General features: G+C 51.1%; 1 protein-coding gene across 2 annotated transcripts in view; it reads right to left on the bottom strand.

Moving 5' to 3' along the window:
• Positions 1-6,997: 6,997 nt before the first annotated feature.
• Positions 6,998-27,897, bottom strand: part of Nipal3 (NIPA like domain containing 3) — a 36,501-nt gene continuing 15,601 nt past the window's right edge. Inside the window, exons 6-13 of one of the 2 annotated variants that reach the window (XM_021631498.2) lie at positions 25,096-25,241; positions 21,978-22,074; positions 18,658-18,793; positions 17,730-17,818; positions 16,730-16,793; positions 14,963-15,057; positions 13,322-13,353; positions 10,441-10,578 (exon numbers count right to left, since the gene is read on the bottom strand). In XM_021631498.2, the coding sequence (XP_021487173.1) occupies positions 13,337-13,353; positions 14,963-15,057; positions 16,730-16,793; positions 17,730-17,818; positions 18,658-18,793; positions 21,978-22,074; positions 25,096-25,241 (644 nt within the window). In that variant the 3' untranslated portion in view covers positions 10,441-10,578; positions 13,322-13,336. Of the gene's footprint in view, positions 10,579-13,321; positions 13,354-14,962; positions 15,058-16,729; positions 16,794-17,729; positions 17,819-18,657; positions 18,794-21,977; positions 22,075-25,095; positions 25,242-27,897 lie in introns of both variants that reach the window. The other variant, XM_021631497.2, reaches the window with a different exon arrangement.

Raw genomic sequence — 27,897 nt, 5'->3', positions numbered from 1 at the left:
TAAGTTCTTCACTTTTCCTTCAAAGCATGCTTATAGAGAGCAGCTTCTATGTTCAGAGTCACTCTAGTTATTTTTCCTCCTCTGGAGGCCTCTTAACAGCAGTTTTTATTTATTTATTTATTTTATTTTATATTCATTAGTGTGAAGGTGTCAGATCCCTTGGAATTGGTGGTATAGACAGTTGTGAGCTACCATGTGGGTGCTGAGAATTGAACCCGGGTCCTTTGGAAGAGCAGACAGTGCTCTTAACCACTGAGCCATCTCTCCAGCCCCCAGCAGCAGTTTCTGAGATGGCTCAGTTGGTAACATATCGGGTTCAGTGAGAGACCAGATCTCAAAGAAAGTAATAAATAAATAAATGGTGGAAGAGTTGAGGAAGACACTCAGGATCAATTTTTGGCCTCCACACTTAGCTGTGTGTGTGTGTGTGTAAACACACAGACGTGTATATCACACACACGCACAGCTACATTCTCTACCCCTGCTTATATAGGCGCTTAGGAAGGGCTATGAGACATTCTAAGTTAAAAGCCTTGCATACCTGTTTCCCCCGGTCATGAAGGCCCTGTGCTGGGTGGGGGCCGAGCTTAAGGGACAGTTAGTTCAAGGCGTTTACCAAGAGAGGAGACAGTGATTGTGATATATTACGCGTACCAGTGATGTGCTGGCAATTAGAGCGGGCAGGTACAAGTCCACCCCAGAGGCGGGAAAGGCTCCGCAGGTCAGAATGTATCCGTCTGGGGAGGGCTCTTGTAGGTAATGCTGACGGGAAGGGCATTGCCTATATGTAGGCAGATAGGGTTGGTCTTCCCCGTAAGAATTTAACAAGTACTTTTGGCTATTTCCTCTTCTCCTCCCCTCAATCCTCTCCCCTCACCTCTCTGTGTGTGATTTAACAAAAGGAGCACGTTGGATGACCTAACAGAAAAGGTCAAGGCTTCAGGAATGGCTGGCCCCAGGGGCTCAAGCCTTGCCTTCGGTCCTTAGCCTTTTCTCTCCCTCTCTTAACTGTTTTCTTCAACCCTGTTGTCAGCAAAAGTCTCATCCTGGGGGCTGGAGAGATGGCTCAGAGGTTAAGAGCACTGACTGCTCCTCCAGAGGTCCTGAGTTCAATTCCCAGCAACCACATGGTGGCTCACAACCATCTATAATGAGATCTGGTGCCCTCTTCTGGCATGCAGGTGTACATTCAGGCACAACATTGTATAAATAATTAATAAACATTTATTAAAAAAAAAAAGTCTCATCCTGTATCTCATTGGTCTAGGTCTGCTTCTGTTGCATCATCAAGTCACTCTCTAGAAAGGGGGCATGGGATATTCCGACAGTCTAGACCTGGGTCACGTGTTCGATCTCAGGCATGAGAAGTGGGAGAGAGAGCGGAGGTTTCCTGGGCTAGGATTCCTTGCTGCTTCCTCCGTTGTTGCAGTTCCTGATTTGCTCTGCGGAGGTCCACCCGCCTGCACTGCTACCATGAGTCCATGGGGAGGGCAGGGCTGAGAAAGACGAAGCAAGGGTACTGTTCTGCTGTCCCCTCCTCTCGAGGCTGAAGGTGCCCTCCGTGCGTTCCAAAGCTGCGGCTAAGTTGCCCCTTCACATTAATGCGCTGTGTTTCCTTTCTCATTACTGGAACAGAATACCCGACAGAGGCAACTTAAGGGGAAAAGGGTTTGCTTGGGGCACAGAGAGTCCAGCCCCTGACAGCAAGAAGGCATGGCAGAGTTCCTGGTGGCCTGAACTGCAGCTGGCATGCCTCATGCCTGGGAAGACCAGGAAGAACAGTGTGGGCTGACTTTCTCCTTTTTGTTGAGTCTGGGTCCCAGTTTGGTACAGCTCAAATCCAAGCTGGGGCTTCCCTCTTTGTTAAACTCTGGGAATGTCCTCACAGACCTGCCATGGCAGTGTCTCCTAGGTTATTCCAAGTCACGTGGACGATGAAGACTATCCATCATGCCTGTCCTGGCTTGGTACATTCTCCGTTCTCTACCCTGGAGGTGACAGGTTTGTTCTGTTGCTAGCCTAATGTTCCACCATTCCTGCTCATTCCTGCTCTTGTCCCACTTGTGTATGTCACCTCCTAAGGTTTCCTTCCCCTGGGTCAGAGAAACTACCTTCTATTCCCGAAAAGTGAACAGAGAGCTGACAAAGTTGATTTAAAGTATTAGTTGCTTTTCCTATCACCCATTCCAGCTCACGAATAATGACAGAGACTATTAGATTTATTAAAAGCCTTAAAAGCACTACAGTTGAGCAGATATTGATCTACTCTAAGCCGCCTGTATTAGCCTGGCTACTTCCCAGCCATGTGCCCCGCGTTACTTGTCAGCTTAATCTCACCTTGGCTGCTTCTGCTCTTATCTGTCCTCATGGCCACCTTCTCTCTCCTTTGCTTCACTTTCTTCCTTATGGTCCCTACCTGGGACCCCTGACTGGGATCGGATTGGAAGGGACTGGGAGGTCCTACCTCCCGTCCTCTCTTCCCAGCTATAGGCTGATCAGCTCTTTATTGACCAATCAGAAATGATGGAGGACTTTTTTTTACACAACATTGAGGCAGGAGATTCTGCACAGAGATGACAATGCCCATGGCCAACTGCCACCAGATCTCTAGGCACCAGAACCAGCATCTGAATCTTGTGCCCTAAACACAGTTCACAAGACCAACCCCCGTCATCTTCCCCTTTTAGTCCAATGAGAGCTCTTTCTCTTTGGGCTTCTGCTTTCTCACAGGAGAACAGGAATTTGGATCAGACGTGACTACAGCTTAGAAAAGAGCCATGAAGGTGGCCATGGGGAGAAATGGCAGGATTGTGGCTTTACTCCAAAGGCAAAGCTAACAATACCCACTCATGGGAGGCCCGGAAATTATGATTAGAAAGGAATGGAGGGCTGAGGTGGGTGGGACCTCTGGAGGTGAGCGGAGGCAGGCGTGCTGACGTTTGAACTCGGAAACAGCTGAGACGGCCCAGAGAGAGTGGGCAGAAAAAAACACAAAGGTCAAAAGTCAAAAGACAGACATCAGTCCTGTACGCCTGCCTTCACATCAAAGGAAGAGTTGCTGCCTTTATTGTGAATGAGGCTAAGATCAAGAGATTGAGAGAAGAGGAACGGAATCTTCCACATCCCTCCTCTTCCCCAGTGTATCTGGCCGGGTGATTGGGCATTTCGTGTAACGAATGCTTGTTATGAATGAGCTTGGCACAGACTCGCATTTCCAAGGCATCTTTCCTCTTCTCGTCTCCGTGGTTTGTGTTACAGGCAGAGAGAAAATGATCACCCAAGCCACTGAAACTGGGACTAAGGTTAGTAAGCGCTTCCTGTCCCACAAAACTCAAGGAGAGCCTGTTAGTTGATGCCCCGGGTCTTCAGTGGCACAGCTCCTGCAGGAAAGTTTCCAGACATGCGATCTCATTTCTGATTTTCACCTCTGGCGTGCATGGCTTACGCAGTCAACATACCGAAAGCAGCCTCGATGGGTCTTCTGGGAGAACATAAAGGCACGTGGCTGTTTCCAAAGATCGTTTGCCACTTTGTCAACTAAGTAGACACCTAACCTGTGACCTAGAAATCCCGCTCCTGGGTATGTACTGAAGAAAAATGTCCAGCACCTGCCCCCATCCCCGTAAAAAGAACACAGGGTAGAAAGATGGCTCAGTGAATAAAGTACTTATTGCCCATGTGTGAGGATCGGTGTTCAGATCCTTAGCACGCATGTAATTCCAGCACTCTGAAGACTGAGACAGAAGATCTATGGCTGGCAAGAGCAGCCATAGGTGAACTCTGGGTTCAACTGGGACACGATGTAGATGGAGCTCCTGGAAGGAGCCTGTTTCCCTGGTAACACACCCCATATCTGCTTCTCCTGGAGAATCAGTTATTTACCCACCAGAAGGCACAATGTGATTCAGAGATTTAAAAAGCATATATTTATTTATTTTGGTGTACGTGTGTGTTCATCCCATAGTATGCAGCTGTGTGAAGAGCGTAGGTTTACTTTCAGGAGTTCACGCTTCCCACTGTGGGACCTGGGAATTGAACTCAGGCTTTCAGGATTGGCGGCAAGCAACTTTATCCACTGAGTTTATATCACCTGCCCTGTGATCTGGTAGTTTCTTTTCTTTTCTTTTCTTTTTTTTTTTTTCCTTTTTGAGACAAGGTTTCTCTGTGTAGTCCTGGATGTTCTGGAACTCACACTATACACTGGTTGGGAGATGAGTCTTGTGGGCTGGGGATATTTTCAATGTTCTCATTGTAAAAAATGACCTTGGCCTTTATAGCTAATTTGAAAGTGAATGATAATAAGAAAACTAAAATCAGCTATAACCCTTGGTATATTTTGGTATATTTCCTTCTTACAATTAGATTTTCTGTTGGGATCATTCAATTTAGACCTCCCATCTATTTGCTTAATGCCAGTAAGTATTTCCTTGTGTTTCAAAAAATTATCTTAAAATGTTTTTAAATGATGATCTAAAACTTCGCCCTGTGCAATTATTTAGCTAATTGGTAGATTCAAGATTTCTTGCAAACTTGCCCTTGTACAATTAACCATTCAATGAATGCCTTGTACGTAGGTACATTATTGCATCCATGTTGGTTTGAGTTCCAGAAGAGGGCAGCAGGCCAAAGAGCATGAACACGCACAAACTTCTTAGGAAATGACAGACCCACTGTAGGCGGCTTCCAGGGCTCACCCCTCCCACATCCTCCATGAGTACCTCACCACATCCCTCACAGTTGCCCGTGCGGTACTGGAGGCTTTCCTGTTCCTGTTCTACAGAGGAAAGAAAACAGCAGCAGCAACGTGATGTGATGTGGTGGTTTGGATAGGTGTGGCCCCTATAGATTCCCTGTTTGAATGCTGGGTCCATAGGGCGTGGCATTTTCAGGAGGTGTGGCTTATTGGAGGAGGTGTGGCCTTGCTAGAGGAAGTGTGTCACCGTGGAGGCAGGGCTTTAAGGTCATATACAGGCTCTAGCTCTGCCCAGTGTGGAATTTCATTCTCCTCCTGGGTGCCTTCGGATGGAGATGAACAGCTCTTGGCGCCTCCAGCACCATGTCTGCCTGCAGGATGCCATGCTCCCTGCCGTGTGCTGGAGTACACTGTGTGAGCGCTGTCTCTGTACATTCAAATGTTGGTTGCTGTACTGAGGGAGAGCTGAGCACCAGCTGGACTTTGGTATTGTTATTCTTTTTTCTTTCTTAATTTTATTATGTATACAATGTTCTGCCTGCATGCACACCTGAACACCAGAAGAGGGCACCAGATCTCACTACAGATGGTTGTGAGCCACCATGTGGTTGCTGGGAATTGAACTCAGGACCTCTGGAAGAGCAAGCAGTGCTCTTGACCTCTGAGCCATCTCTCCAGCCCTGATATTGTTATTATGGAGCAGCACTGGCACCATATATTGTAAACACTCTTCCTCCCTCACCTGTTCACTGGCTTAAGAAAGATCTTTACCAGCTGAGCCATCTCGCTGGACCTGAACTCCTGCATACTGCCCACCCCTCCTCCCCTTACGCGAGTCTCATGTATTTCGGGCTGTCCTGGAACTTGCTATATAGCTATAGATAACCCTGAACTCCCGCCTCCAGCCTCCACCTCCCTAGCGCAAGGATTACAAGGGTAGCCCACCCTATTTTAGTTTATGTGGCGCTAAGGGCCAAACCAAAAAGCTTAGTGCTGGGTGAACACTCTATCAAATGGGCCCTCTGCGAGAGCAAACCATCTGAGCCATCTCTCCAGCACCGGCCTTACAACAGGAATGGTCTGATAGAACACACTTAGTAACTTTTTGGCAGTGTAGTAAGACACGGCTCCCAGCTTCCTGAGTGGCCCCTTGGGGGAGGGAGGGCAGCAGGTGTGGCTGGTACAGTAACATTGTAAGGTCAGCACAGGGGATACCAGCCCAGCCCTATTTCTGGTGCCTTTGGGTTACAATCAGAAACGCTTGAGAAGAGTTAAACAAGGACTTTGTGATTTTTCTCTTGGGAGGAAGGTGTGAACTTTTCTAGAGAACAGCACCGAGGCTTCTTTTCTACCTTAGGTTCCCTGGAGAAGGCAGGGTGCTGTTCTCAGGGGCACGGGGCCTCACTCATCCACAGCTGTGGCCATCACAGAACAGCCTGTTCTAGGAATGAGCACCTCGTGCCTTCACAGTGAGAAAGATGCGGCTCCATCTCTTGGCCTGCACTTGCTTTATATTTATCTGCTGATGTTCTGCTTGTGTTTCGAGATGTAATAAACCCACAGCAAAACCCGGGCTGGTGTACCAGACACACTTTGTCCAGATAAAGCTGAGTGTGTTCTACATGAAAACTGATGATGATGAATGGGACGTGGGAATTGTAATCTGACAGATGTATCCCCCTAGGTCCATGATATTTGATATTGGTCCCCAGCTGGGTGTGGTTTGGAGAGGCTCTGGAACCTTCAGGAGATGGAGGCTTGCTGAAGAAGGGCTTTATAACTTTTTCCCACTTCCTGTTTGTTCTTTCTTAGGTGACAACTCAGCTCCCTGCTCCTGATGCCATGCCTCCTCACCACCACGGGTGCTCACCCCTCTGGAGCCATAAACCAAACTAAACCTCCCCGCATACATTGCTTTTGGCCCTGGTGTTTTATCACAGTAACAGGAAGTAACTCATACAGGGCACGGCTCAGTGGGAGAACATTTTGGGGCTATCGAGATGGCTTAGCAGGTAAGGGCACCTGCTGCCAAGCCTAAAGACCCAAGCTCGATACCAGGAGCCCACAAGGTAGAAAGAGAAAAGTGACCCCCCAAAGCCCTCTGAATTCCCCATGTAAGGCAAGCCTATGTTCACAGGCACCCATGCACACAATGTAAAAAAAAAAAAATAAAAAAATAGTTCTTTGGCCACACTAGCCATTTTTAGAGTGCTCAGCAACCACGTGAAGGCCGGGCAGAAACGACATTGGATATTCTACCAAACTGAAGTATTAGCCGGACACAGGACTCAAACTCCACAGGTATTGTCTGGGTTTTGAATTAAATACCACTTTATGTTATCTGCACACAGTATACACATTTTTTTTCTGTAAAATAACACATGCTGTATTAGTTTTGATGTTAACAAAATATAAGCATCTACATAGACTATAGAGCGACTTTGTTTACACGGCGGCTTCAGTGTCAGTTAGGGTTGGGCCGCTTCTGAAATGTGCAAGACTGCAGGATGGGTAGGGCACAGTCCTCCTCCGATGGTCAAGCTGGCCGGGTCCATGGCAGAGGCAACCATGGATCCCAAGCTCCCCTCCCGACCAGCACTCGGTTCCACGCCAATTCCCCAACCCCTGGTGCTGAAAGTGGGGGTGTCATCAGCCTGTAGTGTGGGGCCAGGGCTCCCCCTTTGAAAGCAGCAGCCCACGAGAACATTTGTTTTAATGTCTAATCAGGGACTAGGAACCGAACCCAAAGAACAGAGTGGGAGCGAGGGGCGAGAGGAAGACAGGACAAATGATGTTGATGCTGTGGATGACCCTGTTGGAGATGCTTTGTGGGGGAGGGGCAGCAGTGTGGCTTTAAACATTGCCAGGGGAGTTGAGATGGGAACCAGACACAGAAGTGCATGCCCAGAATCCTAGCACTCCGGAGGCCAGGGCAGAAGGATTGAGATTTCAAGGCTGGCCTGGGCTGCATACTGAATGCCTGTTTTCAGGGTGAGGGTGGGAAAGGGTAGGTGATGTGAGAGGCAGGAGTGACAATAGGCCTGTGGGGAGGAAGTTGGTTCTCTCCCTTCCCTGTTTTAACATCAGGGTGGCCCCTGCTGGCAGTTGACGGTCCAGTGACACTTGGGGCAAAGTGGGGAGTCTAAGATATGGTGGAAACTCAAGTCTCTCACTGCCCTGCTGCCTCTTGAGAGCTCAAAGGCCTTTCTGCTCATCTCATAGCTCTGCTCTTAAGATGGCGGTCACTGTCCCCAACCTGAAAGCCACGGAGCTGCCCAGGCCCCTGGAAGCAGTTTTTGGGTGGCACTGTCCACCTCTTCTTCAATGCCTGCAGTTACAGCGTACCCGTACCTCTGGCTGGCCAGGGCTAAACAGCCCACAGAAGGAGGGCAGGGGGGGTGGGAGGCTGGACGCACACACCATGCCAAAAGGATGGGTGCCCTCTTAGATCAGCCACACCTGATTTCTCTGCTTATGTCTTCGCTTAATTCTTTGTTCTTAGGCCCTGGAGCCTGACCCTGAAGGTGACTTTTGACTCCATCTTTCTCCCCTGCCACAGAACAGCGCTCTGTGGCTCCCATGTCCCCTGGGATACACACCTCTGCCAGCTACACAGGAATCTTTAGGCATCTAATCTTGTTTTGAGACAGGGTCTCACATGGCAGTCCAGGTCAGCCTAGAACTTGTGGCAATGCGGGCAGTGGTTTCCCAAGTGCTGGGATCACAGGTGTGAGCCACTATGCTTGACTTCCGTTGCGTGTCTTTTGAAGCCACGCAACGGAAAGTCATCACTTTTTTTTTTTTAGAAAAGTCATCACTTTTCTGGCTCCCCTGCTGACTCTGGCTCTAATCTCTGGCTTTGCAATGCTACCCCTTTCCTTGGGGGCGGGGTGTGATCTCCCACTCTCTAATCTTAGTTGTATTTGCCACTACACAGGAAGGCATGCAAATCGCCTCCAACTTCAACACCCTTTGAGTTCAGGGCCCAGCCTCATGAGGGCCATAGACTCTATGCTTCTCTGTGGCACAGCCTGCCCTACCCAAGATTCCTGGTGTGTGTTTTTCCAGCTGCAGGACTGGAGGGCAGAAGTAGGTGTGATGCCTGTAGCTCTGTGTGCCAAACATGTGGCAAAAACTCCCTTAGGACCTAGGAAGACCGTCTAGGACCTAGCGACATTGGGCTGAGTTGAAAGGGCCCTCTCTCTGCCAGTCTCAGGCTTGTAGGCCACAATACAGACGTGGTCAGGACAAAAATACGGAAGCGGTTACAGACTCCGCAGCAGATGGCGGAGTTCTGAAGTTGGAGCACTGTTTGGGTGTGAGGAACCATGCCCCGGATGGTCTATCAACACTGACCTATTAACACTGTTACCTTAGGTGTTCACTGGGTGGGGACTGCTGCAGGTCCTACGGGGCTATCCAGCTTGTCTAGGAACCCAGAGCAGGGTAAGAAAAGGGAGGTTTGAGCCTTCTGGCGGGGTGTGTGGCCCCTTGGGGTTTAGCGGCCCATGAGGAGGCTTCTGAGGGAGGATGCCCTCCGGGGCTCAGATCCCCTGTGATTCCCGCTGATAATGCACTGTTGGGTCCCACCCCAGGCCCCCTGATCCAGATGGCTACAGTTGGAGTAAGGAACCTATATTTTAAACCAACTCCTATGGGGTTCTGATGCCCGTCAGAGCCTGCAGGCCTCTGCCTGCCACTCCCAAATGTGCATACTGGTCCAGAGGGGAAGCTAGTCACAGAACAGACAGGAAGAAAGCTGCAGACCTGTGTGTGGAAATGCCTGCTCTGCCTGGACCAGGCTGAGAAACAGCAGCTGGAGCTTAGCCAGTGGGTCTGAAAGGACAGGATAGAGGCGGAGGGGGGGGGGGGAGGGAGGATGATGGAAGTGGATCTGCAGGAGGGCTCCCAACTTTTCCCCAGAGCTGTGTGTGCTGGGAAGAGTAGCTTGACCTAGAGGGCACCTCTTCTGTAAGGCTAGACAGGAAAGTTATCTGGAACCTTTCTTACTAGCCTGAACAGAGAGGGCTGAAGGCAGGCCCCCCCTTGTTCCTGTCCCCCACGACCTCTGTTCGCTTGCCTTCTTGGAGGGCGGAAGCAACGGAATAGTATCCACAGGGTTGGAACTAAGCCAGTAACCGGAGCAGGCCCAGCAGAAACTCACCATCGGGTCTTCAGGGAAGGGCACAGATGATGGACCACCAAGCTGTGGACGACAGCTTGTTCCATTCAGGGTTTGGCCCTGCTGGGCCTGGCAAAAGGGACAGCAACATAACCAGAGCTATGGAATCATGAGTGAACCAGGTATGCGTGATGGGCAGAGGAAGGCCAGTGTGGAGATGTCCAGACTTTCGCTGGATTTGCAAAGAGGGAGCAGATCCTCTGTCTTGCTTTTACTCTAAGGAATGTGTGGTAGCCTGAGAGCACTACCTGATGCTCACTGACTGTCCAAGGAGGTGAAATGGCTTCAGGCCCCGCTGGGCTAACCTGCCACACAGCCCACCTGGGATATCCCCTCCACTATTTGAAATTTCCAAGGCCAAGGCCATTGGATAGCTTCTCCGTCCCGAGATTCTCTTGCTCAGAGTTCTCCGTTTAAAACCGGGATCCTTGGAAGGCAGTTTGGAGGGTGAGTGGCGGAATCATGGATGGCCTGTGGGCAGTTCTGTCCCCATGGGAGGCAGATCATTCCTTCTTGGTGTGCTCCAGGACACGGTAGGGAACCCCGGGGGTGCTCCTGGAGCCGTGCTCCTCCTGCATGACAGGCAGTGTGGCTGGGGTGTAGATCTCGGAAAGGCTATCATTGTTTTCCAAGGCCCCGTAGGAAAAAGACGTTTTGAGGTCTGGCTGGACCGTCGTCCCTTTTGCACGCATGTCCTGCATCCCTGAAATGACACCCAATCATCATATGTCGGAAGGGGCACTGTGTTTTCCTCTCCCCCACCTCCCACCACGGACCAACCAGGCCATGGGCTGATCAAGTGCATTTTACTGATTCCCAGGTGCTTTAGAGTTCAGAGGAAATACGCAGATTTACACTGAGTGGCAGGGGACAGGGCAGAACACCGTGCCTTGGGCGTGGTAGATGCCACTTTGCTGTTGAATTAATTCAGGAGCCAGGAGGCTTATTTTTTTCTTTCCCCCATTGAAGGGAGACTTTTGCATCCTGGATACCCAACAGCAACAGCAGCACTGTGATGACTGGAGGGAGCGTTTGCCCTTTGACCTCAACATTCTGTATCTACATGCAGGATGAGGTGTGAGTTCCATTATTCAGGACACACTGATGTTGGATTTAAATTTCCATTTAGGGGAGACAAAGAGCCTGGTTTTGGTTTTGTTGTTGTGTCATTGTTGTTTTTAGAAACAGGGTCTCACTGTATAACCCCCCTGACCTGGAACTCTGTGCATACCAGGCTGGCCTTGCCTCATTGTCTCTGCCTCCTAATTGTTGGATTTTAGCCACATATCTCCATGTCTGGCTTAGAGAACCCAATTTTCAGTTCCTACAACCTTCTACAATCGCCCCAGGCAGGGGACCCTGATCACCTGGAGTGGGGGGTGGCAACTCTTTTCCTGACTGAACGACCCTTGCTGCCTGGCATACCCTCTTCACTGGGCTAACACTACACAGCTGGAGACCAACACTGGCGGGCACGGCGGTGGCTGAGGTGTGCTGATATTTACACAGCAACAGGTGCTGGTTCAAACCTTTACCCAGGCTTGTTTCATCCGGTCCTAGAGGCCATGGGGAAGGACTAGATGTAGCTGGAGGCAATAAGGCCACAGCTGCCGAGAGAGAGGCAGAGGCAGGGTGTAACACAGGGTTGTTCCAACTCCAACGCCCTTAATCTGAACTGTGGTGGTATTTGGCCTCCCTATAGACTGCACTTAATCCCTAAACAACCCCAGGGCCAGCTTAAGAGTCTATGTGTGGTCTCGGCTGGGGCTGCAGCTCCATCGGCAGAGGGCTTGCCTGCTTGCACAAAGTGGTGAGCTGGAAGCCCAAGCGCCATGTAAAATGGGGCGGGATGGCATACTCCTGTAATCCTAGCATCTGGAAGGTACAAGCGGGAGGTTCAGAAGTTCAGGGTCATTTTCAGTCATATAGAGTGTCCACAGCCAGCCTGGGCTACACGAGATCCGGTCTGTGGTCTGGGACTCCGGCGTGTGGCAGGGAAGGTAAGGGCGTCTGCTGCTCAGGGAGAGCTGGCGTACACAGTTCACAGAGCACTGCATGGCCCTGGGTGTCGTCAGCGCCGCCAGCCTCAGGCCACCGGGCCACTAGAGTCTGATGGGTGTGGATGTGCACTGTAGAACACGGGAGCGAGGAGTACTAACTAGGGGTCTTAGGCTTCGGTTGGGGGACCTGAAGAGGGCTCAGGAAGGCCAGGCTTTGCTTTGGATTCGACACTGTTAGGAAGCAGGGGCCCCCGTCCCTGAGGACCTTACTGATTCTGTTTGGAAGACTGGACAGGGCGCAGGCTCTGGTAGGTCCGCCCGGACTGGTGCTCAAGCTGGGCTGGGACCCGAGCCTCTGCTTTTCGTTTGGACATGACAGAATGTTGCTGTCTGTAGATGCTCACCAGGATGAGCGCGGCCCTACTGCTGATGCGCAAAAAAGGGTTTTCTGTTGGGTCAGTGACAGCAGAGCCAACAGAGGCCCCACTGATCCTGACGCCGGGGCCGCTGCTCCCATCTCGGGAGACTAGGGGCTGGACACATCAAGCCTCTCCAACGGTGATGGATGACACCACACTAGACAGTTGAAGGCTGGAACACAAGCCAGAGAAAGCAAGTGCCTGGAGAAGTGGCTCCATTTCAGTCAAGGGCTGAAATACTGAGTGTGTGCCTGTGTTTGCACGTGGAGGCTGCAGGTTGATATCGAGTGTCTTCCTCAATCACTCTCTGCTTTTAGATTTTTTTTTTTTTTCTGAGCCAGGGTCTTTTCCTGAACTGTGAGCTCGTTGATTAGTTACACTGCCCCTGATAGTACAAGTGCTGAAATGATGAATGTGTGTGTGTGTGTGTGTGTGTGTGTGCGCGCGCCCCGGTACAAGTGCTACAGATGCTGCTGGGCCGGGCTTTTTATGTGATGGGCCCATACGTGCACAGGAAGCAGTTTAGGCCCCATACCCTCTATCCAACCCCCGAACTTCGGAGTTTTTGAAGCAAACCGTTAGCGAAGGCAAAGGTGACCAGGCCTCTACGACATCCCAGGCACGGCGCCAGAGCCCTGACACATGCAGCCCACAACCCGGAAGTGAGGAGCCCCCTTTGTGTGTGGGGGTCAGAGGCCTCAGCACATCATACAGTGGGAAGGTGGCAGAGTCTGAGAATGAGCCATGTGAACCCTGTGTCCAGCAGGAGTGTCTCAACGGCAGCAGGACAGGGTCTCTGCTCTCCAGTGCCTCATTTCCTACTGGTCATGAGGTAGGAGAGCCACACCCACAAACTGGCCACGGAGTCCTGGTACCCAGGATCGGCTGACATCACCCCTTACTTCCCGTAGAAAAATACATCTACAGGTATGTTCAGAGAAACACGTGTATGGGAAGACACACAGTTTATAAACACGCAGACACACGGGACGTACACATACTCGCACACACAGAGTTGACACCTCACCTATCTGGGATTCAGCTATCCAGCGCCCTCATCTATCCGGAACACAGCCGAGAAACAAGGAAGTAAGCAGAAAAGGCGTCTGAGCAGCCAGGTTCCACGGTTAACACAGTCCACGCACTCACAGCCCGGGCCCAGAACTGCCAGGAGAGACCTCAGGGCCCCCTCAGCCACTCTGCATTCACCGACAGGTGGCTGAGTTGGGTCAAATGAAAACGCAGGCATGGGGTTCTCTACGCCCGCTCGGGCAGGCTGGCCACAGCAAGCAGGGCAGATGGCAGCTTTTGGTAGAGCAGGGTAAAACAAAACAAATGGACGAACTGGTAAGCGAAGGCAGCGGGGGCCACGCGATACAGGGGCACGTCAATCAGTCCCGAGAACACACTTGGGTCATGGCATCAGAGCCTCAAACCTGGGTCATGCTGCTATGTCGACCAGGCTGGTCTCGAACTCATGGTCCTCCTGCCTCAGCATCCCAAATGCTGGGATTGCAGGTGTGTGATGCTAGGAACATTTAAAAACTGCTCTTGGCCGGGCAGTGTTTTAGGTGTGTTGATGCTTTGCTCACAGATTATGGGACTGAAAAAATGGGTGATTACGTTGCGAACAGAAGTGAAGAAAATGCACGGCCAGGAGGTCAGCCTCCTTGGCGCACTGCACTTCTAAATAAGAAGCACGGCACGCCTTGCTCCTGATGTCAGAATGCTGAATTCTGAGGCAGCGTGAGTAGCCGGTAGCTGGCCTGCAGATGAGTCTGTACTCCCCACGGCTCCTTTAATGCCCTGGAGGTATGAGCTCTCACTAGCCAATCCGAGAGAAGGTGCTAACCAACTACAGCCAAGAGGCTTCCACTAGATAGTGGAATAAATGCAATAAAGCAGACGCTGTTCTCTGAAACCGGCTCCGAGTGGTTTATCTCCTTGCCCTGTATAGACCCACAGGCATGGCCGTCCTGTCAGGGGGTGCCCCGGCGACAATGGCAAAGAGAGGCCCATCTTAACGTACTTAAAATAGAGATTACTTTGGGCTCCAGTGGTAATGTTAGTGGGCAGCCTGAAGGAGTGGTGCCAGCCAACTTAACCCAGGCTGGTCCTGTCTTAACTGTTCCATTCGTGAGGTTTTCGAGCTTACCACAAGCCCCACTCCTCCCTGTCGCCTTGTATTTGGCTGACTGGTAAGTGTTCGTTCTTGCCAAGGCTGAGGACCCCTGGGCTTGTGTTCTCAGTGTGAGCCCTCAATTCCCTGGAAAGGTACGGGGATCCGGGAGCAAGGTTATAGCGATGGAATTCATGCATGTTATCTGTCATCCTCTCTGGGGTCAAGCTGCCTCTGTTTGCAGGCTTGGGGCTTGGTCCTGCTGGTTAAAACCACACTTGGTGTGAATCAAGGTTTTCTTTAGAGGACCCTATGACAGAGCAGGGAACTGGCAAGGGGTTCTCAAGGCCGACTGAGGTGCCTCAGCCATCACCTCTTCTTTTGAAAGAAGCGATTAAAAGAAATACAAAGCAATGAAGGACAGAGCTAGATCTCACACCACAGCACAACTTTCCTGTGCCTCGCCCAGCGCTGGCTGTCTAGTTTCTAACACCAAGCAGCAGTCACTCTACGAGGGCAGCCAGCAGGGCACAGGGGCCTTATCGTTACCTGGCATGGCGTCCATGGAAATATAGGGCTCGAACGGAATGGCCTTCTTCCTGTTTCGGGTGATCAAGAATACGCCCAAGAAGGCGATGAGGCACCTGAAGATAGACAGGAGAGGGAAAATGAGAAATGAGGTCAGGAGCAACCATGAAAAGGGGGCCCAGGCTGGAGAGATGGCTTAGAGGTCAAGAGCACTGGCTGCTCTTCCATAGTTCAATTCCCAGCAACCACGTGGCGGCTAATGACCATCTGTAATAAAAGATCTGGTGCCCTCTTCTGGCCTGCAGTCATATAAGCAAGTGTGCTCTATACATGATAAATAAGTCTTAAAAATACATAAATAAAAGGGGGACCCAAGGGCAAGTGGCTGAGGGTCAGCTAAAGAGAAGGTTGAGACCAGAGGGCCTGCAACCAGCAAGGAATAGATGTAATTAGAGCCTTGAGGGTGGGTGTCGGGGGTGGGGCGGCCACACATCCACAGTCCCCACCAGCTGGGTTCAGAGGGCACTGGAGTCTCCAGGGGAGATGCTTGCAGCTCGTGGCTCACGCGTTTCCCCTTAGCCAGCGTTCTCAGAAGCCAGTTACCTTCTAAAACCTTGTGTTTTTTTCAAACTAAAAAAATTCTTTAGGACTTGAAGTCAGTTGGTATGTAAGTCTAGCAAAATGAAAATGAATAAAAACGGGGAAGTTCCTGAATCTCCTACTCCAGTTCCCTCAGGAGTCAGAAAGTCTTTGAATGTTCTGGGGGGGGGGGGGGAGAGGGGCCTAGGAAGAGGGAAAAGGAGGGAGGGGGAAGGAGAGAATGTGGAATGTGTGTGTCAGGCTTTCTGTGTCACTCTGGCTAGCCTGGAATATATCACGTAGATCAGGCTGGCCTGAACTCGCAGATTTACCTGCTCCTGCCCCACCCTCCACTCCCGGTGCTGTGATTAAAGTCCTACCCCGCTTGGATTTTCTTTTCCTTCGGTTTATGGAAACAAGCAGTTTCTCAAAATCGAGGTGAGATTTACAAGAGGTAATGCAGGACTCCCAAGAAGAAAGATGGATGGTTTGTTCATAGGAACTCGTGTGTATGTCCGCCTTCCGGGACAAGATCAAAAGATTCCTATCCCTTTAGGGCAGAGTGGTTCTCAGTCTTCCTAGTGCTGCGACCCTGTAAGGCAGTTCCTCATGCTGTGGTGACCCCCAACCATAAAATTATTTTGTTGCTACCTCATAACTGTAATTTCGCAACTGTTAGGGACTGTAATGTGAATATTTGATATGCAGCCCCTGTAAAAGGGTCTTTCGAACCCCAAAGGGGTTGTGACCCACAGGTTCAGAACCGATGATCTAGAAGGTTCTGTGCAGCTGAAGGTGACTTTGAATCTAATCCTGTAATCCTCCTGCCTCCACCTTCTGAGTGCTGGCATGACAAGTGTGCACCACAAGGCCAGGTTTCTGGTGGTGCTGGGGATGGAACCAGGATTTTGAGCATGCCAGGTGAGAACTCTATCAAATGAACCCAGCCCCCATCTTCCCGGAAGGACCTCTGGCCCTCTTCTCTTACGTCCCACCATCCCCAGGGTCTCTACTGCTTGGCTTCTCCCCAGAGTTAGACTCACCCGATTTTAGAACTGATAAGAGAGAAGGATGTGAGCCCTTGGAGGAACAGGCGGCTCACTCCAGCTAGCAGCTCTCCCGACTCCAGGACCAGGACTGAAGCCATGGGCCTGGGGCTGGGCCTGGGGGAGTCTCTCCTAAGTCCTGGGTAGATGGGCTATGACTCACCCCAGGGCAAACATGCAGATGTGCAGCGCCTCCTCCCCGAGGAAATCCAGGTAGAAGATTGCACCTGTGCAGCAGCAACACAGAGAAAAGATCGTGACTGTTTCTAGACCTGCCCCGTGCCCACCCAGCTAGGCTCTGGCTATGTGCTCTTCCCCTATGGGGCACTGAAGGGACCAAAGACGTTAGGGCTAAAATGTTCAGAGGCAGACAAGACAGTCATTTCCACTGGCTCTCTCAGCTCTTCATACTTCCATATTAAGAGAAACAAACCAATGTATGGAACTTTTGGATATCAAACTGTTCCCAATAGCAAAGTTCTCATACACGCTTCCTCTCATCGCTTTTCCCATCACTAACCACAGTTCAGGACAATCCTCCTCGGCTTCCCAAATGCTGGGATTATAGGCTTGAGCCACCATCCCTGTCTGATTGGTTTGGTCTTTCACCACCACCCCGCCACCACCCCCATTTTTTTTTTTTTTTTTTTTTTTACAGAGTCTCATGTAACCCAGGCGGGACTCCTTATGTAGCCAAGAATGACTGTGGACTTCTCCTTCTGCTGCCTCCCAAGTCCTGGATGACAGGCATGCACAGCCAGACCTAGTTCAGGCAGCTCGGAGGGTGAATTCCGGAGTTCTGTGCACCCCGGGCCAGCACTCTACCGACTGAAGCACAACCTAGCCACATCGACCAGAACTACTGAAGAGGCCCTTGCCAGGACCCACCAGCAGGAGGACCCAGAGATGCCTGGACTGTACATGTTGCAGTTCTAGAGGGGAAGTAGGAGCAGAATGTAAAACTGAGGCTGGGAGAGTTCCGAGCCACACAGTTGGCATATGGCTACTGGGGACGCAGGCCTCCGCATCTGAATCCCTCTCCACAGAAACTGCAGGCAGAACCAGACAGCAGACTCAGCTGAGAGGGAGGCTGCAACCCTGCCCAGGGACAGTGCCCCTCTGCTCAGGTGGGGGACAGAAACCGAGAAAAGGGCTCCTCTTACCTGCTGTGATGGCCACGGTGGTGGACAGGATGTAGCCTACACTGGCGATCAGGGAGGAGTCATAGATCTGAGAGGCTTGACTCAAGAGCCTGCAACAAACAGGCACTTGGGTCATTAGGGTAAGAATGGAACTCGGCGGTATAAGGCCAGGCATGGGGCAGGGGTTGTTTCTAGGTCTATAAGATATGACCTCTCCCTATTATGGGATACCATGTATCCCTAGATTTGGGGGCTGTGCCTGGCCTACAGACTGAGGCCTACCTATAGCACACCTCTGGCTGTTGTGACACTGGCCATTGCCATAGCTGTCTCCTCAACCCTGATCCCCCCCTCTGCCCCATCTGGGACAGACACCACCTTTTCCATCTCCCCCTCCCCAGAGGGTGCTATGAGCATCAGTGAATGCAAGATGGGAGCAGCAGCTACTGCTGTGGCCTTCAAGGTTACGTGGCGGCTGGTGGAGGCTGTGCCCAGACCAGGCCTAGGAAACCTGACCCTTCAGGCGGGCTCAGCCTCGCCCACCATCTTGAGACCTTCAGGCTGACTGACTCAGACTGCCACCTACAATATTCATGGAGTGCCACTGGCAGGGGTCTAGGCCTCAGAGGAGACAGGATGTGAGCCTTGGGATTGTGGAGTTTAATGTCACCCGTGCTCAGAGGGACTCTTCTCTCTGTGCAGAATTGACAGCTCTGTTCTTCCAAGCATACTGGCAAGTGCCCCAGAGGTCACCACATGATCTCTTCAAGTCCCCACAGGGCAGGTGATTGGGAGGAGGCAGAAGCCACGCTTGGGGCAAGGAGGAGAGGTGGGGGAGCTGCTCGGAGCCCCCAGGAGTCATCTCCACCCAGATGCTGAACTGGCACGGCTCCCCTACAAGTTGAGAACCATGAAGAACCAGGCCCGGGAGTGGGGGGCTGCAACGCACGTGGCCTGGTAGACGGCGGTGGCCACCATGCACACGAGCATCACGTAGAAGATAGGGTAGTCCAGCTGCAGGTTGCCTTGGATGGACAGCACCAGCATCCCGGCCACAGCCTTGACTGTCACCACCGTCATGGAACCTGGGAAGAGCAAGCGAGGGTGTGGGAGGCTTCAAGAGAAGGGAAGGAGTCAGATCCTGAACGGACCTGGGGACAGAGGTGGAGGGTCACGGAGCTCCCTTGCTAAGAAGACACCATTGGGTAGGTCTACCTCACCCGTGACCCCCACGTCTGGGCTGACGAGTCAAAGGAAGGGAAGTGAGGTGTCCACAGCTATTTCCAAATGTCAGCAAGTTCAGGTCTCTGTCCCCCGACTACGTGGCAGAGAGTGGGGACACACAAACTTCCCCGGAGCATCAACCTCATGATAATCTCAGGAAAATAGGTGGAGAAAGAACTCAGGAACCGGAGCTTCACAACACTCAGTCATACGTATTTTCCTTTTCTTTCTTTCGTGTGTGTGTGTGTGTGTGTGTGTGTGTGTGTGTGTGTGTGTGTATGGTTTCTCTGTGTAGCCCTGGCTGTCCTGGAACTCACTCTGTAGACCAGGCTGGCCTTGAACTCAGAGATCCTCCTGCCTCTGCCTCCTGAGCCCTGGGATTAAAGATGTGTCTGCCACCTTCCCCCACTTTTTAATTTATTTATTTTTCTCTGTGTTTAGGAGCTGGAGAGATGGCTCAGTGGTTTAGAGCACTGGCTGCTCTTCCAGAAGACTTGAGTTCAATTCCCAGCATCCACATGGTAGCTCACAACCATCTGTAAGTCCAGACTCCGGGGATGCGCCACCCTTGTCTGGCCTTCATGGCGACCATGCACACACATGGGGTGTCTCCCCCGCTTTGAGACAGTTTCTTATTAACCCCATAGCTCATCCATTCAGCTAGACTGGCTGTCTGGCTAGTGGGCACAGAGGTGCTCCTTCCGCTGCCTCCCTAGTGCCAGGGCTACAGGTGCCCACCCTGTGCCTGGCTTTTTCTGTGGGTGCTGGGGATCCAAACTCAGTCCTCAAGGACTCTGTTGACTGAGCCATCTCCCCAGCTCCTTCCATGTATCTCTTTACTCCGATAAGTCTCTAGTGTTATGTACCCTTATGTGTACACAAATTCACAGCCAACATGTCTTTACTTCAAAATTAGAGCTACAAAACAATGCATTTACATGGCTATGTGTGTGCACACTCTATGGTATCAAACATGCACAAGAAATGTAGCTACTTAAAAGATGGCAGGAAAATGGCGTCTTCTTCCTTACATCCCATGACTATCGTGGCCACTAGATGTACATACTACAGAGACCCATTGCTGACCTCAAAGTGGCTTCAGCTTGCAAAGTGTCACATCTCCCGTCAGAGGAAGCCATAGGCCTGGCTGAACCGCTTTGCTTCCTCTTTCTGTCAGCTGCCCCGTTAGCTTTTCTCTGCCTTCTGGGACCCCTGGCCATTGCACTAGTCTGCAGACTCCAGAAGCATTGAAGACAGACACCTGTCGCCATGCTGTCCATGTCACCAAACTGCAGATGGGCCTCAAGGAGAGGGATGTGTTCTAACCACCAAAAACAAAGCCACAAAGGAACAGGGGACTGGCTTCTGCAGCAACTCAGGGACACCTAAAGATGTTATGTTCAAACAAGCCAGTTACAAAAAAAGCCGGATAGGGCCAGGGGTAGCAGTGAGACCTGTAATCCCAGCCAGTAGGAGGACGAGGCAGGAGGATTGCAGAGAAGGCCAGCTGTCTGCAAAAGATGTTTTCTTTCCTTTTTTTTTTTCTTTTTTTTTTTAATGCTGCTGGAGCTGGAGAGTTGGTTCAGTGGTTAAAAGAACTTGCTCTTGCAAGGGATGGGATCAGGGTTCAATTCCCAGTACCCACATGGAGTCTCACTATCTCCCTGGGCGCCAGGCATGAATGTGGCACACAGATGTACACAGAATACATATGCATGAAATAATAAAAATAAATCTAAAAAGAAAATAATAAAAACAAGCTGAAGATGCCCTCAGTTGGTGGAGGGCACAGAGCCCTGGGCTGAGTCCCCAGCATGCAGGAGGCTCCAGCAGGAGGGATCTCAAGGTCAGCCTAGGCTACCAGGGACTCCCATCTTATTATAAACAAACCAAGAGCCACCTTAGGGTGTAATGCCATTTGTAGGAGACGTTCACAGAGGTGCACTGATACACAGAAGGTAGAGTAGTGGTTGCCTGGGACTAGGGAAAAGGGGGATGGGAGCCACCGGTACTGAGTCCAGGGTTTATTTCTGACATGAAAATGTTCTATGGTTAGACTGTGCCGTGTGAGTCCATGGCTACAGTAGACCCTACCCAGTGGATTACACTGAGTAGATGATCCGAGTGGCATATGAATTCTATCTCAATGAAGCTGTTTTTTTTTTTTCAATGCAGTTTATTCAGGAACCTTGAACAATCATCTGACCCTGGGTAAAGCCAGCCCACTTTAAATAGCCTCTGGGTAGCCAACCTCAGCATGCCACGTGGGCAATATCAATGAAGCTGTTTTAAAAGTAGATCAAAATAATGCCAGCCTGTCTTCAGTGACAGATAGCCATGTAGTTTGGGGCGCCTGTCACCAAGATGGGATTGGGGGAAGTAACACACGTGGGCACCTCTACCCATGTCTGTTAACCTTTCTTCCAACGTGCGTGTTTCTATTGTCTGTTTTGTAGTGCTGTGTAAAGGAGGGCCACCTGGGGCTAATAGGAAGTGCTGCCTACAGGCCCCAGCCCTTTCTCCTGCTCTGTTGGGTACTGGGCGACATGCAGCATCCTTGCCTCAGTCCGGGGACCATCTCCCCTACCCCAGCATCCATCCCCCCCCACCAGCACCATCCCTTTAAACGTCTTTTCTAGCTCCATTCCTGCCCATTGTCCATACATCCCTTCGAGGGTGCTGCTGGAAAGCTCAGGGTTTGCTCTGTGGCGACCTCTGACCTCACCTATTCTCACCCTGCTTCCTTCCTTCTCCTGTTGGGCCACTGCCCACACTTTGGCCGTTGTCCCTTATTTGCTCACGTGCTGAGGACAGTCTGCTCTGAGTCCCCCCTTTGGACTTCAGTTTTGGACACTTGGAAGACTGGAGATTTGAGCCAGAATGTGGGAAGTCGTAGGAGCCACCACCATCAGCAGGGGCCCTGCTCCCTGAGGCCACCCCATGGGGTGGTCACTTCTGGCCCTGAGCAGCTTCTGTATCCAGAGCCAACAGCTCCCAGGGGCTACGGGGGGGGGGGGGGGAACCCATCATTCAGACACCACTCACCGAGCAAGGCCACCAGGAGTAGGATCACGACGATGCTGTTGGCATTCTTCTCCTTGTAGAAGTATAGCAGCAGGCAGAACAGGACGATTGCCACCAGCTGCGGAGGACAGCCGTGACCACCAAGCATTTAGTCAGGAATTCGGTGTGTCTCCTGTCCCAACCAAGCCCCAGAGCATGCGTGTCTCTGTGCGTGTGTGTGTGTGGCTGAGTAGGGAAAGAGGAATGCACCTGTTGGGCCCAGTGGCACACTTGGCAGGGAGGCTCAGGTAGGAGGATTGAGAATTCAAAGCCGGCCTGGGCTGCAATGGTGAGTTCAAGGCCAGCCTGGGTAAGTTGGGTCTCAGAAAAAGAAAGAAAGAAAGGAAAGAAAGAAAGAAAGAAAGAAAGAAAGAAAGAAAGAAAGAAAGAAAAAGAAAAAAAAGAAGCAGCTGGTATGGACAAATGGCAGAGCACTTTCCAGGCCTTAGGCTCTATATCCAGCAGCAGCAGCAACAACAACAAAAAAAACCCAAACCAACAACAGAAAAACAAAATGCCACCCCGGAATGAGATATTTACCCAGGAGCCATTTGGTCAAGTGACAGGTATACATTCCTTGTCACCAGGCCTCAGCTGGGCACAGCGCCCAGAGCAGAGAGAGGAAGTCAATGGCTGGGGGTGGTGGCCCATGTCTGTGGTCCTGGCACATGCGAGGCTTTTGAGTTGTAGGCTAGCCTGGGCTGTGTAAGGAAGATGAGCGGAGTTTGGGAGGCCCGGGCTGCAGCTGCATCTGTCTCTAAATTGCTTACGTGACTCTAGGCAAGTCTAAACATCTGCAAACCTCTGCTGCGACCATTACGCCTCACATACCCAATGGTAGAGGCAGGATTTGAACCCTGCCGGTCTGAGGGCCCCATATCCTTTCTCGATAGATCATGCTGTCTAAGGCAGGAGGCCCAGAGCCCTGCACGGAAAAGCTGTCTCGGCAGTAGAAACTCCCTAGTAGCTGATTCTAAGCTTGCACTGTGAGAAGGCTTCCCGCCCACCATTAGCTACTTGTCCTGTCTACCCCTTAAAGGCTTAGATGCCTGGCCATATGTCTCCCATGAAGCCAGCCCCAGCACCTAGCAATGCTAAGAAAACTGTGATAATGGATCAGCTCCCCATGCCAGCCCCAAACCAAATACTAAAGTCTGCTCATCCTCAAATCCAACAGGGGAACGTCCACAAGCAGACATTTTAAAGTGGGAGGTTTTTAAATGTCCTTATGACTGAGGCCATTAACTCAGGCTCTTTCATTCCGCTGTGCCCTACTCTCAGTCCCAGTGAGCGTTATCTTATCTAGTTGTCATAGGCCCTAGTCTGTGTGCAAGCGAGCCTCATGATTGCTGGTGGATACCCCATCAGATATACTCAGACTGACTCAGGAACCCCCCGAGGCTGTGTGTGCTGGGGTGGGGGCGCCCCAGTTCTCAGCTATTGCCTGAAAGGACACTTTGTGACTCAGCAGAGAGTGTGAGTACAGCACTTGGTGCTAAGCCCTCTGATGGCTGTGTGTTGGGGGTGGGGGGTCCCAGGAGAGATCAGGAGTTATGAGCCAAGCTCACTGACTTTCCGCACCCACAATGCCCAGCAGGTAGGAGGCCCCCAGACACATATTCCATCCCTGAGCACCTTTCATACTCTGGGTGACCTGTTTGTAGCCTCATGCCGCACCCCAGCAATCCCCCAGTCTAGTGACTTTTGCTATTTCATAGAGAAGGGACGAGACTCGTCCAAGGCCACACAGCACACACGGGGTTTGAGATACCTGCTCTGGGTTTGGGCACCTGTTGGGGGTTGGCCGGAGACAGGTTGGACACACCCAGGGAAGCCCTGGGCTCCAGGGGCTCCAACCTGCATTCTGCTTGCTCGGAGTTCTAGTGTCTCCGTCCGGAGATGGAGAGGAAAACACCTGAAAGTGTTATTGAGAGAATGCGAGGCACACAAACCCGTTTTGCACCGTGCGGCATGAGGCCAGCCCACAGCAACAGCTGTGCGAGCTCTAGGGCTGCTTTCTTTTCTAGTGTGTTTGTGTCTGAAGTAGACGGAACACTGCCCGGGGCTCCATCGCCTGCCTGGCTTCCTGCCAGTTCTGTGATACTGGGAGAAAGAGCGTTCTTAAATTGTTTAAATTTTTAACTTTAAAACAACTGTTTTTATTCTAATTAACTATTATGTTCAGATTCTACTTATTTATTTACTTATCTATTTATTTATTTTGAGGCAGGGTTTCCAAGTCCAAGCTGGCCCCAAATTCACTACGCAGCTGAGGATGGCTTTGAACTTCTGATCCTCCAATTGCCACCTCTCAAGTGCTGGGATTACAGCACACTACCTGGTTTATGTGGTGCTAGGGATCCTGTCCAGAGCTTCGTGTATTCTAGGTAAGAATTCTGCCAACTGATCTCCTACATTTTTAACTCCCTCCTTTATCATAAAAACTTTATGATAAGCTAGGCCTACCGCACAGGCCTGACATTTAAGCTGCATGGGAAGCTAAAGCCAGAGAGGCAAGACCTTAAGGCCAGCCTGGGCTACAACAGTGAGTTTAAGGGTAGCCTGGGCAACTTAGTGAGCTTCTGGTTCAAAATTTAAGAAGCAGAAAGAAGATCAGGGGTGTAGCTCAGCAGGAAAACTTGCCTAGCAAATATGAAGCCCTATAGTACACCACAATAAAATAATAAAATAAAATAAAATAATAAAAAAATAAAAATAAATAAAATAAAATATAAAATAAAATAAAAGCAGATGTATGCTGGTAAAATTTTGGGTGTAGGAAGATGAAGTGGAAATAGAGTCTACATCATAATTTCATCTCCCAGAGACAACTACCCAGAACTTCTGTTTTGCCACCTGCCCATCAGACACAGGTTGTGCACACACCTTTAAGGCTTCTAGGGTGCTGCGGATGAATTTGAACGGTGCCCAGGACAGATGTGGCACCAGCAATGTCACGTGAACCAAGCATGCCCACAAGCTCAGCGGTCGTGATGCTCAGTGGTGCCTCAGTGACCCCAACCGCTGGGCCTCGGAGCGCAGTGACTGGGACTTGACCCCTTTCGGCCTGCTCAGGCAGAAGGATGGCCCCTTCACTCACCATGTACAGGAGGAACGGCCAGCTCACCAGATGCCTGGCGATGTTCTCGCCTGTCATTTTCTCATGACTGTTGGGTGCGAAAGTCACTAGCAGGTAGGTGCCCACGATCGCCAAACCGCAGCCCACAAAGGACAAGACGTAGCGCCCTGTGGGGAGGCAGGGATGGTAGTCACAGGTCCAAGCACGAGCCAGGTGCAAAGGGGCCCACAGCAAGTCAGGGCAGCCCGTGCCTGTGTGCTGGCTAGTTAGTTTTACGTCAGCCTGCCACAAGCTGGAGTCATCTGAAACGAGGGCACATCAACTGAGAAAAACGCTTCCAGAAGATCCGGCTGTCGACCAGCCTGTAGCGCATTTCCTTAATTACTGACTGATGAGGGAGGGCCCAGCCCACTGTGGGTGTGGCCATCCCTGAGCTGGTAGCTCCGGGTCCTATAAGAAAGCTGACTAAACAAGCCCTGGGGAGCACATCAGTAAGCAGCACCCCTCTATTGCCTCTGCCTCAGCTCCTGCCTCGGGGCTCCTGTCCTGCCTCTGGGTTCCTGTCCTGACTTCCTTCAGTGAAAGACTAAGGATGTGGACACATAAGGCAAATAAACCCTTTGCTTCCTAACTTGTTTTCAGTCATGGTGTTTCCTTATAGCAACAGGAAGACACTTTAACAGCGACAGCCTGTGACAGGCACTGGCACGGCTTATAGTTTCGATTGTTCTTTACTTCCAAAGAATAACATCACAATGTCTTCTTTTACAATTTATTTACATATTTTTGTATGAGTGTTTTCCCCTGCATGAGTGTGTGCTAATGAGCGCCGGCCCGGGAGCATCGGATCCCCTGAAACTGGAGTTATGATGGTTGTGAGCCGCCATGCAGGTGCTGGCGACTGACCCAAGGTCCTCTGCAAGAACACCACGTGCTCTTAACCACCCAGCCACCTCTCCAGGTCTCCTTAGTGTGTGTGTTTGATTTATTGCTTACTTACTTATTTGAACAATTTTATAAAATTTTTAAAAATCTGTTTTAGTTGTGTGGGTGTTTTGCCTGCATAGAGGTGGCTGTGAGCTGTCATGTGGGTGATGAGAACCGACCCTGAATCCTCTGCAAGAGCAGCCAGTGCTCTTAACCACTGAGCCATCTTTCCAGTCCCTTGTTTTAGGATTTATTTTTATGTACGTGTATGCGTGCGTGTGTGTAATGCCACCTGTATGAAACCACAGGTCTGTGACATCATGCTGGGGGGGGAGGGGCATCAGGGCGTCTTCACACATGCTTTTCATGAACTCTGTGCACGGTCTCTCCCTCAAATGTCGTCCTCAAAATCTTAACAAGACCAACTGCGGTGGCGCACACCTCCAAGCCCAGAACTTGGGAAGCAGAGGTAGGAGGGCTGTATAGATTATGCTGCCATGGACAGTCCTGTCTGTGTGTAGCTGTACTAGGCATAAAATAGGCAGTGGAACCCTGGACCACCAGGTAGGTGACATTTGCTTTGAGGTCACCATGACATTCGTTCAGCCCCAAAGAGGTCCTGACCCATGGTTTGAGAACCCTCGTGTCAGGGCTCTGTGCTCTTGGTAACAGTATTTTGCCGCCATTCTGGGAGAGGACTATGTCTCACTTTTTGTTTTTTTCAGTGCTGGGATGGGAACCCAGAACTTTGAACACTGGGCACGCTCTCCCGCCCACTGGGCCACACCCCGAGGCCCTGCACTGCAGTTCAATGTACATTTTACAGGGAAGTTTCAAACCTAGGCTTGACATTTCAAGCTGAAAAGGAAATGAAACTCCCAAAGCAAACTTCACAGCCCAACCTGGTTAACTTTTAAGGATGACTCCGTCCTTCTCCAACCTACTTGCAGGGAACAGACTCAATGCTGTTGTTACTCTGCTCAGGGGCCGGCCTGCCGGGGACCTTCGGGACCCGGGACAGACTGGAGAGCAAGAGACCTACGCCTCTCCCCCGGTGTCAGGTCACACTCTGCACCACCCCCTTCAGCATGGGCTTATAAGGCCTGACGGCGCGTAGCCCTCCATGCGTCTGGTGCTCCCCGCCTCTGGCTCTGCCAGCCACTGGTCCCCCAGACAGGAAATTGATTTCTTCCCCAGAGCATCTGCACCTGCCGCTCTGAGTGGCACAGCCTGCCCAAAGGCCTGGTACCACATTCTAGTGTCACCCGAGGTTGGGATCATAGATCACATCTTCAGAGAGTCCTTGCCAGTCTGGACAGTGTCTCCATCTCCCCAGCCCCCCGGGTAGGAAGCATTCTGTTTATTCCGAAGCACTCCTGTGCCCCACAATTATTTAGCTGTGGCTTACTGTAACCCTCCAGAACATGCTGTACTCAAATGGGACTACAGTCGCCACGAGAGCAGCACTCCACCATCCTGCCATACTCTACGACAGTGTGACCTCTCCCCACACCCCTGGCTTCCAGTGGAGGGAAATCAATTAATGTAACACCGACGCCACATGACAGTGCTTCTAGATAATGTGATGTGCTAATGCCTTTACTCTGCAAACCTAGATGTTTCGGGGTGGAGGGGGACAGCAGGTCTAGCTGGGCTTGGGGGACTCTCTGGGGGGACTATGAGCTGGTTCACTGGGCTTGCACACTCAAATTTGGACTTGATTCACAATGAAGCAGACTTTCTGGCCTCCGTGGCTTTCAAACTCAAGTCAGGGAAGAGGTGTGCCTGCCATTAGTGTTTCTAAAACGCCAACAGCAGAGGCTCAATCAGCATTGGCTGAGGGGAATGAAGGGATGCTCATTTCCAACGGCCACAGACAAATCTGGTGCGTAGCCA

This window comes from Meriones unguiculatus, chromosome 3, assembly GCF_030254825.1.
Source record: "Meriones unguiculatus strain TT.TT164.6M chromosome 3, Bangor_MerUng_6.1, whole genome shotgun sequence".
Lineage (NCBI taxonomy): Eukaryota > Metazoa > Chordata > Mammalia > Rodentia > Muridae > Meriones > Meriones unguiculatus.
This window is presented reverse-complemented; position numbering and strand designations above follow the sequence as displayed.